This window comes from Drosophila takahashii, chromosome 2R, assembly GCF_030179915.1.
Source record: "Drosophila takahashii strain IR98-3 E-12201 chromosome 2R, DtakHiC1v2, whole genome shotgun sequence".
Classification (NCBI taxonomy): Eukaryota; Metazoa; Arthropoda; class Insecta; order Diptera; family Drosophilidae; genus Drosophila; species Drosophila takahashii.
The window spans coordinates 43,709,142-43,726,239 of NC_091679.1; the positions used below are offsets into that span (position 1 = coordinate 43,709,142).

At 40.1% G+C, this 17,098-nt stretch overlaps 4 protein-coding genes across 6 annotated transcripts; 1 reads left to right on the top strand and 3 right to left on the bottom strand.

Annotated features, from left to right (window-relative positions):
• Positions 1-2,575: 2,575 nt before the first annotated feature.
• On the bottom strand, positions 2,576-3,744 carry Ssl (Suppressor of Stellate-like). Of its 2 annotated transcripts, none has more exons than XM_017145160.3 (3): positions 3,607-3,744; positions 3,003-3,554; positions 2,576-2,948 (listed from the first exon to the last, which is right to left on the bottom strand). In XM_017145160.3, the coding sequence occupies exons 1-3, from the start codon at positions 3,615-3,617 to the stop codon at positions 2,780-2,782; spliced, it is 732 nt and encodes a 243-aa protein (XP_017000649.2). In that variant the 5' UTR covers positions 3,618-3,744; the 3' UTR covers positions 2,576-2,779. The 2 variants fall into 2 exon arrangements, with proteins under 2 accessions (XP_017000649.2, XP_017000650.2); XM_017145161.3 differs by having other exon boundaries at positions 3,003-3,539; positions 3,607-3,680.
• Positions 3,745-3,883: 139 nt separating this feature from the next.
• On the bottom strand, positions 3,884-5,048 carry LOC123002731 (proteasome subunit alpha type-7-1B). Of its 2 annotated transcripts, XM_044393297.2 has the most exons (4): positions 4,923-5,048; positions 4,703-4,810; positions 4,414-4,643; positions 3,884-4,270 (listed from the first exon to the last, which is right to left on the bottom strand). In XM_044393297.2, exons 2-4 carry the CDS (start codon positions 4,802-4,804, stop codon positions 4,147-4,149), a joined length of 456 nt encoding a protein of 151 aa, XP_044249232.2. In that variant the 5' UTR covers positions 4,805-4,810; positions 4,923-5,048; the 3' UTR covers positions 3,884-4,146. The 2 variants fall into 2 exon arrangements, with proteins under 2 accessions (XP_044249232.2, XP_070069195.1); XM_070213094.1 differs by lacking the exon at positions 4,923-5,048 and having other exon boundaries at positions 3,885-4,187; positions 4,703-4,893.
• A 433-nt stretch (positions 5,049-5,481) lies between these two features.
• Positions 5,482-7,185, bottom strand: Prosalpha4T2 (Proteasome alpha4 subunit, Testis-specific 2). The gene is made up of 3 exons (XM_017145167.3): positions 7,003-7,185; positions 6,714-6,943; positions 5,482-6,097 (listed from the first exon to the last, which is right to left on the bottom strand). The coding sequence occupies exons 1-3, from the start codon at positions 7,102-7,104 to the stop codon at positions 5,671-5,673; spliced, it is 759 nt and encodes a 252-aa protein (XP_017000656.2). The 5' UTR covers positions 7,105-7,185; the 3' UTR covers positions 5,482-5,670.
• A 6,505-nt stretch (positions 7,186-13,690) lies between these two features.
• LOC108059752 (uncharacterized) lies at positions 13,691-14,509 on the top strand. Its single transcript, XM_017145172.3, has one exon. It carries the CDS (start codon positions 13,732-13,734, stop codon positions 14,422-14,424), a length of 693 nt encoding a protein of 230 aa, XP_017000661.2. The 5' UTR covers positions 13,691-13,731; the 3' UTR covers positions 14,425-14,509.
• The last annotated feature ends 2,589 nt before the right edge of the window (positions 14,510-17,098 follow it).

Here is a 17,098-nt window from a genome sequence, read left to right on the forward strand (position 1 = left end):
TGATAAAATAACAAAGATATTTATTTTTATTTTTTCAAGTGCACTATTCCACTTCCATCTCCATCTTCATCAATTTGCGACACTGAGTGACATCCATTTTTGTTTTCATTTAGCTTATTACCGGGCAGACATGTCCGGCGTACCGCCCGTAACTTAATTTCAACTGGTAACCAGCTAACCAGGCTGATGAACCCCAAGGAGCGCCAAACTGCCGGCCAATCTCATCAGGATAATTACGCCGGTCCTCTTTCTGGAGCAGCTTAACCATCCGTCCATCCGTTCCCTAACCCGCTCCCAATGGGTTAATCAGGCGACTTTGTAGCTGTCTTTCTGGGCTCAGTCGACCGCTTAGCTCGAAATTAACGGAACCGGCCTTTCTTCCTCTCCTTTGGCAAGTTTCGAAAAAGTTGCCGCCTGCCAAAGTTAACCAATTTAGTGCCATTAACCATAAATTGCTGAATCGCTTAGTCCTTGGGTTCATCGTAGAAAGTCCAACAATTACTTCAACTGCATAAAAGAGGGGTTAAAAAGTGTAGCGAAAGGATAATGGAACATTTACAATCTGAATTTGGCCTGCTTGGAACAATGGTTTTTAATTTCAATGGAAATCGGACCGGGGGAATACAAAGAATGTATTAATCACCTTCATTTGAGAGAGAGTTAGTTAAAAATCAAAAATAGAACAGATGACTTGGAGATTTATTTACAGTTTATAAAAAAAGTAGGTTCAGTTCACAAAATATTTATATAAGTATTTCTAGTTTATCCCATTTAAAACAGATATTGGAATCATCAGAGGAAAATCTAAAGAAGAGCTTGGTTTGTTCGCAAAATATAATGGCAAGCAGTGTTTAAAAATTATCCATTTCTAAAATCCTCCTCCTAACTAAAATTTTAGAAACAGAAATATTGGATTAAATATGAATAAACTGTGTTAAATGCAAAACGCAAGAGAAAGGTTGCAAAAGTAATTTGCAAATGTTATTGTTTATTTTCTATTTCACATCGGACTAAAACCATTCTCCCCTCCCCTTCAATAGCCTGTGAATCATTCATAAAATTGAAAATGTTAGGGCTTCGAACTCGAATTGTATTTATTGTTTGTCCGGCGAAGAGGGAGTCCAAATATTTTGGAAAGCCGGCACACAATAATATTTCCGTGGTAAGCTTTTTGCGGGATTCCGAAAAACAAGTTTGGTGGGTGGATGGGATGGGATGGCTAGAAATTGCGGAGCCTGCGGCGATACAATCAAATATTCGACCATTCTTGAAAACACAGTTGGCAAAAAGAATGAAAACGCCAGCTTGGAGCGGAGTTTCCAATCGAATGCAAGTACTTTGTTTACTAGAACAGCATTCGGATTTGTTTATCCACCCAGGACTAACGTGTTTCTCTTTGCAATTGGATAAATATATGAAAAATAGGAGTGGAACTGAGGGGGAAATGCCATGAATAAATGGATCAACAGGTGGTTAAGGAGCCGCGGAGAAAAGCCATCCGCAGACAATAAGAAAACACATTGCCAGCTCAATTGTAATGTAAAACAAAACGCTCTCTTCCTTTTGAAAAGCCCTCGCCGCTTCTCCATTTTCCCGAGTTTTCCGAGTTTCCACACCCGCCATACTCATTATACGGTCTGCCAGTTTAAAACTCAATAAAAGCTGCAGTATGAAAGATTACTTAATGAAATTAAGTGTGAAAAGTGCGAGAGGCGAAGGAGAAAAGGAAGGAAAGGCGTCGAGTGGCGGGGAAAACTGAAAGCTGAAAAGCGCCAGGGCGGCAGTAAATAATAATAAAGGCATGACTTATTGGAGATGCCAGTGGAACAGGAACACGAGAGCCGACTCCTTTTGCCAGGACTCGCAGGACTTGCAGGACTCTCAGCGAATCGCAGGACGTCTTAGCTCGGCTCAGCATAATTCCCATTATCGGCTTAGCAGGTTGTGCCGGCAAGTGGATTTTGATTGCGCAATCCAGCGAACACAAGGCACACCGAGATAAAATATAATCATACTCTTACAAATCTGGAAATTTTTTTATCTTTAGAAAATGGAAAAAATTCTCAAGGCCAAATCCGCGATTATGAACCAGGTTTGCTTTAATAGTCTATTTACACTGCGGTGGAGTTATGTTTTTTTACATAGGCTGTGTATAGGCAACTAGATGTGGGCAAAAGTGAGGTACTTTTAGGGTCTTTGGTATTTCGGAGTATTCGGTATATTTTTTATTTATTTCCTATCGGTGAAGGTCCATCTGTAGTCAAATAAACAACACAAACAACAAACACTAGAGGTCATTACTCGATATTTGGAGTTAACCCAGTGGAAACACTTTTTTTGAGTAATCGGGTTGTTGGCTCACTCGATAGGTTACCACACATAGTGTGACTAGACTATTAAGCAACATAAATTCTATTTATTTAATGACTTTTGAAATAACCTAAGCTTTAATATATCTTACCAAATTTTTCTGCCAGTGCAAACTATATAACCCTAAGCGGATGAAAAGGCCGCTTAAAGTTGCTCAAGTTCCGAAACACCCAGAAGATTACCCCAATAAATGAAAAGGACCCTCTATTTTGCTACTCATTTAAGCATTACAAGTGTTTGATATGGCCAGATATGAATATCATAGTGTTTTGGCATATTGAGTAGAGTGTGTGTTTGTATAGTTTTCGAATATATGGCCATATCAATCCACTAAGCAAGAATCCGTTTAATTGCAACAACAGGACATCAGACCAACATGTGTGTGCTTTCCCTTGGTTTAGAGTTCAACTTAGACATTCAGCCCTCTTATAGAGCGACGTGAAGGATTAGGTAGTGTCATTGGATTTGTGGAAGCCAAGAAGGTGGACTTGCTGGTCGAAGATCCGTGATTCTTGGGAAGCACTTCAGCCGGTTCATATGGCATCAGGGCCTGCTTATGGATCTTGAAGCCATAGAGACTGCAAGGGGATCATATAAGTATGAAATAACTTTTTAAAGATATAATAACTCACCGGGCCACGTACTTCTCCTTCGGAGGATGGGGTCTCATGCTAGGGAGTTGCATGAAAAACATGTGTGGGAAACCGGTTCCAAACATGGCTCCATCGAGCAATCCACAACGAGATCTGGGCTGAAAGATGTCCTGGCAACGGGGACAATATATCTTCACGTGGGACTGATTCCACTGATCGGAGAGGCCGACGGGCAGGGTCCTTTGGCCCTTGCAGAAGACCCGCGGACAGGAGCCAAAGTCACCCCTCTCGTACTTCAGACACATATCCTCCACGCCCCTCGCTGTCAGGATATATCTGGCGTGGATCATGCCGTACAGCTGCTCCGCGTCCGACGTATCCACCGTATTGTCCCAGCCCGGAATCTCGAACTCCGGTTCCAGGACCAAGTCCAAGGTCTGGCTGAAGAACTCCAGGCCCGTCAAGTTGAACTTATCCTCGATGTAGTCGGTGGGCACGCGGCACAGGAAATCGTTGCCCTTGATCCCCAAGAACCAGCCGATCCAGCTGCCATCTCCCACCAAGTCGTTGCTGTGTCTAGACGGGGTGGATCTACTTCTATTTCTGATAAAAATCTACCTTTGGAAAAACCAGCGGTACTTACGAGCACGACATCTCGCCAAGGCAGTCGGAAAAAAGTGAACGAAAGTGAGGCCAGAATGAAATGACATCTGCTGTCAGGGCCTCCTATGACACACGGGCTTTCACCTTTACAACACTATTGCTTCCTTCAAGAAAAGTTCTTTAAAACGACAGGGAAATAATCGATACCCAGTGTAAACCCTAAACCTTACAATTTTCTGTGACTTTTTTTTTAAACATCTAAAATAAATATATTTTTGTTGTTTTCCACAAAATATATACGAATCTGCGAATCTTTCTCCATGCCCTTCGGAATGTCATCTAGGTCACTTGCGTCGTTCCAGGTGCAGGGGCCTTCGAAATGAGAGCCCACAAGGAGCTGTTTGAGTTTAAAAATGGGAGGCTGTGGACCCCATATCCTTCGGCATTCTAGACAACTTCTGCATCCGGCGACAGATCCTGGAATCCTGATCCATTATTGCCGGCAACCTTTTGCTCACCGATGAAATAATGCAAGCCGGCATGAGAGAGGGTTAAATGTTGAGAATACCTCAATAAAAGCTCACAGCCTTAACCCTCTGAAGCCCACATTTGAGTAAAGCACTTGGTTTAAAAAATAAGTAGAGGTGGTAAACTTTTGACGTCCAATATGATAGCCTGGGGAACCAAAAGTGAAGGAGGAAACCCTAAATGGAACCCACAGTAAAAAAAACAATGTTTTAATAAGTTTTACAATTTAAATTTAAATTTATAAATGTTGGTTTGGGTTTTCCTTCGCCTTTAGCCCCCAATATTTTTTGTACTGTGTTATCTGTGGACTTTTCCTCACCGGGTTATGTACTCCACGGACACGGGCTTCTCGAAATTCAAGCGATGACTCTGGGACTCCATTTGGGCGCGGTTAACCAGGATCCGTGCATCCGCCGTGAGCCCCGAAAAAGTCAACGCCACGTGGTCGTCGAGCATGCAAATCTTGCGCACCACTCGCTCCTCCTGCAAATCGCCCACGGACCTCTTCTCCACGCCGAGCACGATGGCGTTGCTGGTGCGCAGACCCACCTTTCGCGGGGTTCCGGCCGATTAAATAATGCTTAATGCCCGGAATGACAGGGACTTACCACAGTGGAGCCCCGGCGAACGGCCTCCTGGGCATATTCCACCTGCAGAAGGTGGCCATCGGGTGAGTAGATGGTCACAGCTCGATCATACCGTTCGGCCATTTTAAACTAGGCTCAAAAAATTAAAGTTTAATAAGATGTATGTATGTGTACGTTGTTTACAAGCTGGAAATTTTCAAGTGATGGAACAAACAAATGAATGTGATTTCCATATACTCACCCCCAAAAATATTTATTTTAAATTATTTGAGAATACCTCAATAAAAGCTCACAGCCTTAACCCTCTGAAGCCCACATTTGAGTAAAGCACTTGGTTTAAAAAATAAGTAGAGGTGGTAAACTTTTGACGTCCAATATGATAGCCTGGGGAACCAAAAGTGAAGGAGGAAACCCTAAATGGAACCCACAGTAAAAAAAACAATGTTTTAATAAGTTTTACAATTTAAATTTAAATTTATAAATGTTGGTTTGGGTTTTCCTTCGTTTTAGTAATTTGTCCTATATTATCGATAATATCGATAATATTGATGGGTCCCAGTATCGATGTTTTCTCAACCCTAATTTCCTAGGACAAATTTGGCATCCCTTTGAATCCTAGAAATTTATCAAACGAAATGAAGTTTGCCCAAAAATTCATTTTTTCTGCATGTGTGCGCGCACTTCTATTGATTTTTCGCCTGCAAATTCAATTCTCATTTTCACTTAAAAGTTTTTAAGTTGGTTGGCCTGCAAGGAGCGGACGCGCCATCTCGTCTCGAGATATAAAGTAAACAAATACGCCCCCGAGACAAATTAAGTGATTTACCCACGCTTTACACATTTTTCCTGCTGATTACTTTTCCCCAACTCCCAGTCCGAAATTGAATTGCCCAGAAAAAAGAGAAAATACGAGAAGAGGAGACGCACTGGTTATCAACTTTTGATTGGTCATGAAAGTGCGATGCGAGGCCCGAGGCAATGTCCAGAAATCAGGCAGCTCGCTTGAGCCTACTGGCCTCCGCCTCGGCCTCCAATTCGGAGCGAACGGAGCGCACCAGATCGGTCAGCACTTTGCGATCAATCATACGCAGTGGTTGCCCGAACCTAAGCACCGCCACGTCCATTTGGCTGGCCGTCAGCGAGGACACGGCGACCAGGGTGCGGACTATGTGCCTGATGGCCGCGGGCTCGTCGGCGGAGGCCAGAATCTCCTCCGCGTGCTTCTCCATATAATCGCGAACGGGCTGGCCGGAGCGACCGGTGGTGCTGGCCCTCCACTCGTAGTAGATGCCCGAGGGCTCCGTTTGGAACAGGTGCGGAGTGCCGTCCTCGTCGAAGCCGCCGACCAAACAGGACAATCCGAACGGCCGCCTGCCATTGCTCTGCGTGTAGTTCTGCTTCAGCTGCGCTATGAAGCTGCAAAGTGGAAAATGGAAAATGTAGAAGGGGTGGGGAAGGGGAAAGGGATAAAAGGAAAAGCCAAATCACCCCGTGGCCTGCACTGAAAGGAATCAAATCGATATATTCGCATCTTCTATTCAAGAATATCCTTTTACTTAATAAAAGGTAATATACGATATTTCCTACAATAATTCAAAACCTAAAACCTGAAAGTATGCAACAATATATTTAAAATCTGGAAGACCACGGGACACCCTTAGAAAAATGAGGTACAATTTTTTATTGCATACTTTTAGACATTTAAAAAAAACCATGAGATTGAAAAACTCTTGCTGTTTGTGGAATATTTTCAAGGCATTCAAGAATAAGACTTACAATATTAAGTTAAAAAACCTTTAAAAAGGCGTTTAAAAATATGAAAAATATTTTTAATCTAGAATGCCGATAAGCACACTCCGAAAGATAAGGTAACATTAAAAGCACACTTTTATAAGTGGAATCAATCCCTATTTTGAAGATACCATAAATACATACTAAATATTACTTAGTTTTTTAGAGCCATAGGGTGTCTTAAAATCCCCTTTAGCCCCCAATATTTTTTGTACTGTGTTATCTGTGGACTTTTCCTCACCGGGTTATGTACTCCACGGACACGGGCTTCTCGAAATTCAAGCGATGACTCTGGGACTCCATTTGGGCGCGGTTAACCAGGATCCGTGCATCCGCCGTGAGCCCCGAAAAAGTCAACGCCACGTGGTCGTCGAGCATGCAAATCTTGCGCACCACTCGCTCCTCCTGCAAATCGCCCACGGACCTCTTCTCCACGCCGAGCACGATGGCGTTGTTGGTGCGCAGACCCACCTTTCGCGGGGTTCCGGCCGATTAAATAATGCTTAATGCCCGGAATGACAGGGACTTACCACAGTGGAGCCCCGGCGAACGGCCTCCTGGGCATATTCCACCTGCAGAAGGTGGCCATCGGGTGAGTAGATGGTCACAGCTCGATCATACCGTTCGGCCATTTTAAACTAGGCTCAAAAAATTAAAGTTTAATAAGATGTATGTATGTGTACGTTGTTTACAAGCTGGAAATTTTCAAGTGATGGAACAAACAAATGAATGTGATTTCCATATACTCACCCCCAAAAATATTTATTTTAAATTATTTGCATTAAAACTAGTAATTTTCTTATTAAGAATCTTCTTTAAAACCATTTAACTGTATTAAAAAATTTGAATTTTTAATATCTTAAATATGTAATCATTATAATACACAAAGGAAATTTCCATAAATTCTAAAGGTAATTAATTCGAACTCTTATTAATCTGGCTTTTTATTATAATTTATTTGCATTCAAATTAGTTTTTAACTAGCTTTTAATATATTTATTTTCAATTACATTTTTCGCTTGGCATTTAAGCAATTAAATCACTATAAAATAAAGCAAATAATCAAATTAGCTGCAATAAAGGTAAATCTGCATAATCCATTCTATAAGCGAATTAACAATTATCACCTTAATCAGATTATAGATGTCAAAACTAAAGGGGGCAATTACAATAAAATCTGTAGTTTCGGCCGCACATTGTGCAAATTTCAATTTGTATGCCAAACCTAAAAAGCTGACCCCACTTAAAGAGGACCTGAGTCCTTCGGAGTGAAGGGGAAATCTACGGAGGTCCTGTGGCTGAAGTGCTGACAACAAAATCAGCACAAAGTGCAACAAAAGCTCAAATCTCTAGCCAATGTAATCGTAATCGAAACAGCTTCATTTTGCTAATGTGCTTAGCCAACCGGGGAAAGCCTCGACTCTCCGTCGGAATTTCCTTTTTTGCGACTTTCCCGAGGAGTCGTGAGGAGTCCTGATGCGGTGCTTAGTATGCCGGCAGCGCGCAGTCTGCCATAAATTTATATTTAACATTTTATGACAACCGTGTTTCCGAGGAGAGAAGGGGACAACTTCGGGGGGATTTCGTCCTGGAGGTGTGGCGCATACTCACCAGGATTAAACACGTGCCAGCCAGAAATAGCCAATCCCCAAAACAAACGTTTAGCAAAAGTGCGGCTGGCGGATAAATAAATTAAGCGAAACTGCAAACAAAACGACCTGCAAATAGAATCACAAAAATGCAATTATTTCCCCAATTTACACACGTGGTCGCCCATTTCGACCCAAAAGGTTTGCAGCTCTGCAAATATATGTTTTATGCATTGACGGCAACGCTTTTTGTTCAACATTTTATTGGCATCGCCGCGGGCCAAGCGCTAAATGAATTAATAAAGACATTTATCAAAATTGACAATCAAAATGCATTAGCCAGCCGCAGAATTTAAAAATGGCATGATTTGTGTTTTCTAAAGTTTACGAGTTAACTGTTATAACATGGGAATATTTGCAGCTCGTTAAAACTATAAAAAACTATACACATATTTGACAAAATTAAATATGATATTTAGTAATTATTATAAGTAGGTAAATAAATTGTTTTTTTTTTTAGTTTTGAATCCAATCAATCCTTATGTTCATGACCTTTAAAAAATATTGTTGCAAACTTTTAAACACCTTTAGTAGTAAAATCCCTCCTTTCATCTAAATTTTCATGGGCTTGAAAAGGCATAGTGAATAAAATGTTTTTCAATAACAAAATAAACACCCTTCATGTCTAAAGTCCTCCATCAACAGTTAAGACCTTGTTAAACTTGTTAATTAAATAAGAATTTTCGATGTTAAGACCATGGCTTCATTAGCACTCAGCGCTTAGGAAAAGGAATGTTTTGGCTCGGGGCGATGTGGGTAAATTAAGTATACGCCGTGTTTTCGGTTTCGGTGCGTGCCCCTGCCGTTTGGCATTTGATTAAGCACTTTCGCCCCATAAATAGTGAGCATAGCCAATCGAAGAGCAGGGAATTGCCCTTGAGACAATCGAGTGGAGTGGCGTGGAATGGGAATGCGATTCGTTTTCGGGGAATTGGGGAAATGGGGATTGAGGCGAGCAATAAGCGGAAAAGCGGGAAAGCAGACAAGACAGCCACATAAAACGGGCAACAACATGTGCTAAAAACAGCAGCAGAAACTTTGGCGGGCCAAAACCGAGGCAACTTGCCACGATTTGTTTGCTCCGAGCTTAATTTGTAGCGTCAAATGGTGTTGATTGTTGTTTTTCTTGCCTCTAACCCAGCGTCCTCGGCACCCAAAGCCCAAACCCACTTAAATCCCCTCCAACCTCCGGCGAAACTAAAGACCCAATAAAAGTTGAGGACGCTGTTGTGGATAAACAAGGTTTGGAGCACAGTTTCAAGTGCTTCCATTGTTCTCGAAAGTCCCACTCCGATGTGTGGAAATTAATGACGAGCGATTTGAACACGACGGGATTGGGATCAAGCGATGGTAGGGGCGTTGTGACGATGGAAATGTGTTTACATGGTGCAAAATGTTGGCAGCCCTCGATTGCCTGTGGCATGCGAAAAAAGAAAAAACAAAAAACATATTTCAGCAATTTGTCAATTAATCATTGGGAAAAGTATACTATATATATAATTTTTATTATTATACCTTGGGGTCGCAAGCTGCCGACGTGTCTCTCAAATTATTAAATTTATTACATTAAATCATTTCTGTATTTATTCGCCTTATCGCCCAATGTTTTCTTCATTGTTTATTCAACAACTCAACAAGACAAAAGAGTAAAAAGAATTTAATTAAAATGAAATAGTACTCTCAAGAAAATATTTCTTTTCAAAGAAATTTGGGTTAAATATAACCATTATCCAAAATACTAAAGAAACATCGAATCCGTTAGCAAAAATATTAAAATTGTACTCTATTTCCCACTATTTGACGTACTTTCAAAATAAAAATATTATTTATAAAGTAACTCTCACATCTTTAAATATTTCTTAGGTTTAAAACAACACGCAGTCGATACCTGTTTTTGTATTAAATTAACACGTTTGTTAGTAAATTTTCCGAAAAAAAATAATTATTTTAAAATAAACAAGAAAGGAAGCTAGCTTCGGCCAGCCGAAGCTTATATACCCTTGCAGATCATTCCTATTAATTAACAAATCGCAAAAATGTTCAATTTTCTAATATTTATCATTAATTTTCCGATGGTTCCTATGACAGCTATATGATATAGTCGTCCGATTTTGATCAAATTAAAATTGAAATTCGGAATTATTTAAAAAGAGTCATATCCTAGAGTAGAAGATAATACAATAAAAACCAAAGAAGCTAGAATTTATTTCCTATTACTTTTCCATTAATTTTCCGATCGTTCCTATGGCAGCTATATGATATAGTCGTCCGATTTTGATTAAATTAAAATTGAAATTCGGAAATATTTAAAAAGAGTCATATCCTAGAGTAGAAGATAATACAATAAAAACCAAAGAAGCTAGAATTTATTTCCTATTACTTTTCCATTAATTTTCCGATCGTTCCTATGGCAGCTATATGATATAGTCGTCCGATTTCGATAAAATTAAAATTGAAATTCGGAAATATTTAAAAAGAGTCATATTCTAGAGTAGAAGATAATACAACAAAAACCAAAGAAGCTAGAATTTATTTCCTATTACTTTTCCATTAATTTTCCGATCGTTCCTATGGCAGCTATATGATATAGTAGTCCGATTTTTTAAATAATTAATTCGAAATTCAGAAATATTAAAAAAATAACATCCCCAAAAGTAGAAGGTAATATTTCAAAAAACACCGAAGTTAGAATTTTTAAAAGTTTTTTTTTTCCGATTGTTCCTATGGGAGCTATAAGATATAGTTGTCCGATCCGGTCGGCTCCGACATATATACTACCTGCAATAGAAAGAAGACTTTTGGGAAAGTTTCATCCCGATAGCTCAAAAACTGAGAGACTAGTTTGCGTAGAAACAGACAGACGGACAGACGGACAGACGGACAGACGGACATGGCTAGATCGACTCGTCTAGTGATGCTGATCAAGAATATATATACTTTATGGGGTCGGAAACGTCTCCTTCACTGCGTTGCAAACTTCTGACTGAAATCATAATACCCTCTGCAAGGGTATAAAAAGAGCAATATTGGTTAAAATAACCTTTGCATCTTAAAATATTTTTTAGTGCAGCTGTGGTCTTTTGTAAATATTTTCACCGCCCCTCCAATCTCGGCCATTTAATCAGTTTGTATTTGTATCTTTGGCCCCGCCCCCCAAAAGAGGCGGCAAACGTGAATATTTGTTTGCTTGGCCAGGACAAGCTGACGCTGGCAAAATGCAAATGACCTTTGACCATTGACGGCAGACGGCTGCCCAGTAGAGCGGCGAAGGGGGAGGGGCCTTTATCCAAGGCAAACTAGAGGCTTCTGGTTGCCACGGCTCCATCTCTATCTCTATATTACGTATACGTAAGCCTGCGTGTGTCTCGGCTAAGTAAACAAACGGGGAGGGAGTGGAAACAGGGGCACAACTGTTTCAAACGGGACGCTCAGACATTCACCTGAGCCCTTTTTAATAAACCCAGCAATGCACACGCCATTGTTGACTTAGTCCTTTCGCAGCCCAACCTCCAGCAAATGCTGCTCCTGCGAATCCTTATGGAGATGGAGATGTTGCGAGTGCCCGGCCCCAAAGTGCCATTTTGAGTCAACGAACTTTGACTTGGCCAACTCGGTATCCGCCACTCAGTTGTCGTTTTGGCGACGCTCCTCTTGAACTTGGCGGTCGGAAATGATCGTGTCATTACTGTAAAATATTCAACAACCGGGTATTAAGCCGTCTTTACCAATTAAGATACGACAAGCAAAACAATATAGTGAGTATAGAATTAATTTGTAATTCTATGAGATGTACACCACTAAGTTATGATGCCCACTATCGATAATTTCACACCCATAACCACACAAAATTTAAATATTGTGCAAAATCATTCTTAAAGTTTTCTGTAATCATCTGAATATGATTGGAGATATTATGTTCTTGGGTACTTATTACACTAATTAATATAGTAAAATCGTAAAATGTAAATGTGTGGAAATCTGATATTGATAGAGTTCAATTTAATTAAGAACAAAAAGTTTCAATGGTTTTGCTGGGACCGTGGAACTATGAGGCTGGCAATAAAGTAATTTAGAAGTTTAAACTTTCTCGCCGCCAATTGGATTCCTTAGTTCCGAGTTCCACTCACGCAACCGCGAATAAAGTGCAACCAATTGCAGTAAAGTGCAACTGCAACTCCATCACTCAGCTGCTCGATTTTCCGCTTTTCCCGCATTTCCCCGGCTAACTAAAAGCCAAATGGCGACAAATGCCGAGCAAATTAAGGAGATGGAGGGGAAAGGAGAATTTGAGAAAAATGCAGCAGCCGAAGGAAAATGGAAATCGAAGTGGAAAGTGGAGAGAATTTTCCGCTAATGGTCAGCGGAGGGTCGAGGAAAAGGCGAGTGCTTCAGCTGTCGCGCACTTTCGTCTTATTAAAGTTGCAAGTCGTTCAATTTTTCAGTTCCGAGTGCCTTGCAATGACACCTCCACACGCCCATCTATCATATAAGAGCGGGGCCAAAATCAATCTGCGATATACTGTATCAAATGTCAAATAGAAAACGCAATCGCAGCGAAAGTTTCGATTTTCAGTGATATATTTCGATGAAAAAGCTAGGATTCAAGATAAAAACAGACGTGCAGCTAATTTATGCAGTTTTCCCGGAGGCAAGTACACAGGTGAAGGTAGATAAACAGAAACCCAAAGACCCCCGAAAAAAGAAGACTACCAAAAACACCTTTAACGAAGCCGCCAAGTAAACAGAAAGGATTCGTATTCGGGTTCGGAAATAAACAAGCCAATTGGAACGAGACCAAATCAATGCCGTACATACATATATCCCATACATATCCTTAAAGTTCCAAGTGCGAGGAGTGGAAGGACCTGTCGATTTCTCCCGCGTTTTATGGAGTTTCCTGGTGCAAATGCAATGGCAACTGCAACCACACGACACGCGACCCCATGCATATAAACATTTCACAGTCTGGCGACATATCTGCGATATTTTTATGGCCAACGTGTGCGGGCCAACCGCTTCCTTTTGGCCAGACTAAAAAATACACGGGAAATGCGAGAAAAATGTGTCTGTAGAGCGCTCTTATCTCTGTATAATCCACTTTATATGTTCACACCACCACACAAATTGAAAATAAACACAAATTCGGGTTACGAGCGAAAATCCAGCTGGGGATTATCATTTATTGAGAATCAAAGCCGGCATTTATAAAAGACATAAACTCTTTCCAAACGACGAGAATTATTTTTTTTTCTTTTCGGGTTATTCCTTCATACAACTAAGAAAATTCTTTTTAATAAAATTAAGCATCGACAGCATTAATCATTTAATGGTTTAATCGAAATGTATGAAGTTAATAACACAGGCAGACAGTGTTTTTGGGTCAGCCCTATGGGCATTAAATTGTGTTAATATAGACGTATATAAGAATATCTGCATGTGCAATTTGTGAAAAAAGTAGCCACATTTAATGTTTTGATTTAAGATATCTTCGAGGGTCTGTGCTTAATTATAATATATATATCAGTAGAATTTCACAACAGTTCTTCTCTTTTTCCTTCAGTGTCAATAAAATTATTTTGTTATTTCTGTAGGTATCATAAGTTTATAGAAATGTTTAAGTCTCCCAATAAACAAGTAACAAAATTTCAAAGTGTGGTGGTGCAGCGTATAGTCTCGAGAAAATCAACTAGTATAGGGTCTTCCAATAAGCAGACGTCCTCGGATCCAGTGATTTCCGTATTTCACGCGAGTAAACACAAGAATGTGGCCAAGATTACTTCAGCTTCTTGTGATCTATCAGCTCGTAAAGTTTCCGAAAAGACTCCGGAAAAATCGCCATCGAAGCCAAAGTCCCTTTCGCAACGAAGTATAAGAATAGCAAGTGCTAGGCCTCAAGTCGTCGAGAATCCTAGCTCCAAGAACTCAAGACTAGGTTCCTCGCGAAGCACTGGAACCACTAGGATCACTGCCTCGACTAGAACCCAGCAGTTCTATATTCCGCTGAGGAGTTCGCATGGAGTAACTAGCCGGATGTACCGTCCCTCCCATCAGGGAGTCTTCCATTACGATTTATCCCCGTTGGAGAGGACGGGATTCAATGAAAGCCTGATTTATCCCATGAAATCCGTGCCAGCGGCGGAGCTTCAGCTGCTGCGGAATGGTCAGCGGTCCACCTACCTGGAAAGGCGTTATGAACGGAGTCCGGACGACAAGTACAACTATCCGGAGGCAACCAGCTGGCGATACGGATGGTTCCACAGGGAGTCCGATCCCTTTCAGAAGCGAATACCACGACGAGATTAGATTAACCTTTTGTACCTTTATTTGTGGAAGTTATAGTGAACGAAAAATAAGTATATCAAAAGTAATAATGTGTTTTCCTATTTAATTATTTTACTCAAATTAATTATGGATTTATATAAGAAAAATAGAAAAATATAATTGATATTAAACATTTGGGCTTAGGAACCCAGGATCAGTTAACACAGTCCAAACTTCAGTTGGTATAGCAGCAGTTTCACAGAAAAATGCGATTGATCGACTTGAACTCTTTCCACATATAATAACTGTCATCAGTTATCACATGTGGAAAATGTTCAGGCCCAACAGTCACATCTACAGTTCTTGGGCCATTTTAAGCAGGTACTGTAACAAAATTATAGATCAATACATTTTTCTCATCACTTCAATTAACAAACTACTAACCACAAGCAAGCACATTTTTTTCAATAAGAATAAATTAAAATACAGGTAAATCCATACATTATCCTCACAATGTCAGTGTATCTTTAATAAATAAAGACTCTTTATGTCACAAAGTTACACTGCTATCGCGAGGATATTCTATGGAAATACCTGTGATTGTCCAGTTATGCCAAAGATATATTTGCAACTGAAAAAACGAAATAAGAAATCGATTTTAAAGTATGGGAAGCTTTGAATTGGCAAATATCTTACTCATGAAGAACCAATAATGATAATGATAATACAAAACTTGAATGTCCCTCTTTTGAGAAAATGCAAAAATTCGAAATACTTTAGTGCTAGAATCTCATCCGTGGTCAGCTAAACTCGACAGCCTCTTGGTTCCACCTTCTATTGGCTTTATATAGGGACCCCCCAGTTGCTTTAACATGGACAGCTGAGAAACTCCGATAAGGAAATTCCCCTGAGAACTAAAATTTCAACATTTGAAATGTATTTATTTCTTGGTTATTATAGGCCCTGATGGACTGACTAATTCCCTTCAATGCTATTACTTCTTAGGAGCGTATCTGGGGAATTCAATTCGAGTGTTTTGAGCAAAAATATGTATGCAATCATCTTTAAAAATACTAAAAGTGTCGAAAATAACTCACCAAGTATATCCCAAGGGAACTGCCGGACCCATAATTTATTTCTTTATCAACTTCATATCAAAAGATTATTGGTTAGTAATTTCTGACTTTTATTAAAAGAAAGGCTATGGTTAGAAAAGTTATATAAAAATAAAACATTTGAAGTACGCCACTGCGAAAGATTGTGTATAAGCGGCAGAAATTTGATACATATTTCGAGTTATGTGGTGATAAGAAAAAAGCTATTTTAAAGCAATTTCTAGCAGAGAATATTTATTACATTTTAGACAAAAAAGAAATTATTGTGTGACCCAGTTAGGTCTATTTTGGTTCCAAAATTCGAGATTGAAACTTAATTAAAAGAGAGAAAATATCTAAGCTAAATAAGTTTATGGAGAATAATTGCAGGGAAGAGCAAATTAAATGAAAAAATGCAGCCTTGCCATCCGCACGGACATCTGCATCTGGTGTGCATCAGCGCCTCCGACGGGCTCATCCCGGGTTATAATGCACGATATGTGGGGCAGACAACTGACAGCCTCCGACTTTCTGACAGGGACTTCTGTTGTTTTGCCGCTTTTCGAAAAGGCAGCAAACAGTTTTTCAAGTTTCAAGTTGTGCCTCTGATTGGCCAGAAAATAAAATTCAGCAAGGACAAATTGCATTTAGGATGTCTGCCGCTGCTGCTGCTCATATGACGTACGTTCGCAGTACAACGGGGCGTATGCTTGCTGTCTGGCATTTAAAGTGGGGCAAAGTTGATGGCAAAGTTTCGGTAGAGGAACTCGTTGTGGCTGCCGGTCTTTTGATTGACTCATGAAAGTCGGCAACTTTTTAATTGTTTTGTAACATTTCTTCAAATAATTTTCGCCATTTTTACGCGGGACGTCCCTTCAAACTTATTAACTTCGTTCTGCTGAAATGGTGAAATACTGCAATACAGAAATGCTTTAAATTCACCCCAGTCCGTTTGTCTTACACAAAAAGAAAATTCGATATGAATTAAGGTCAACTCTACCGATATGATTTTTGTCAAATTTATGATTTAATCATATCAACTTGATATTTTATCATATCAGTTGGTTCAAAAAAGTTTTAAAAATTTATTATTTTTAAAACAAATAATCTAAAATAATCATATCAAAATGATGTGAATAACTTGATATTAAAGTGAGCTGCAAATATCAATCTGATCTGTTGTCTATTTTTTTCCGTGCATGTCCCCCGTCGCTGATTGTCTGCAATTCATGGCAGATTTCAAGTTTCATTGTTGCATCCGAAGCACTTTGAGCTGCGCAAACTTTCGCCAGACCAGAGTGTCTCGCAGAACTTTCCTGTACCGTCCCCATCCTGTCCAGCTACCCTGTCCCGCCACCCCTCTGGATCCCCTGGTCCTCCGATCCGGATCCGGTCTGTCTGCGGTGCCCGGTTGGTGCTGGATTGTTGGGTTTTGCCTGATTGCAAACAACAATTCCCTCCCAGCGGAGCTGAAGTTTATTATTATTTGGCTTGTTTCGCGTTTTGGCGCTGTTATTTACCTTTAAATAAATTTCCGTTTTATTCTTTTCGCTTATTTGCTTTCGATTTCGTTGTTGGTCATGGCAGCTTTCCCATATTTATTGGGATTGATTAATTTCCAG

What these genes read in the sequence shown, in the direction of transcription:
- Ssl (XM_017145160.3), bottom strand. An exon ending in AAGGAGAAGTACGTGGCCCG is followed by an intron (nt 2,949 to 3,002) that starts GTGAGTTATTAT and finishes ATCCCCTTGCAG; the next exon opens with TCTCTATGGCTTCAAGATCC.
- LOC108059752 (XM_017145172.3), top strand. Translation starts at nt 13,732, where the DNA reads ATGTTTAAGTCTCCCAATAAACAAGTAACAAAATTTCAAAGTGTGGTG.
- Prosalpha4T2 (XM_017145167.3), bottom strand. Translation starts at nt 7,104, where the DNA reads ATGGCCGAACGGTATGATCGAGCTGTGACCATCTACTCACCCGATGGC. An exon ending in TTCGCCGGGGCTCCACTGTG is followed by an intron (nt 6,944 to 7,002) that starts GTAAGTCCCTGT and finishes ACCCCGCGAAAG; the next exon opens with GTGGGTCTGCGCACCAACAA. An exon ending in TCCGTGGAGTACATAACCCG is followed by an intron (nt 6,098 to 6,713) that starts GTGAGGAAAAGT and finishes TCCACTTTGCAG; the next exon opens with CTTCATAGCGCAGCTGAAGC.
- LOC123002731 (XM_044393297.2), bottom strand. Translation starts at nt 4,804, where the DNA reads ATGGCCGAACGGTATGATCGAGCTGTGACCATCTACTCACCCGATGGC. An exon ending in TTCGCCGGGGCTCCACTGTG is followed by an intron (nt 4,644 to 4,702) that starts GTAAGTCCCTGT and finishes ACCCCGCGAAAG; the next exon opens with GTGGGTCTGCGCACCAGCAA. An exon ending in TCCGTGGAGTACATAACCCG is followed by an intron (nt 4,271 to 4,413) that starts GTGAGGAAAAGT and finishes GGTTCCATTTAG; the next exon opens with GGTTTCCTCCTTCACTTTTG.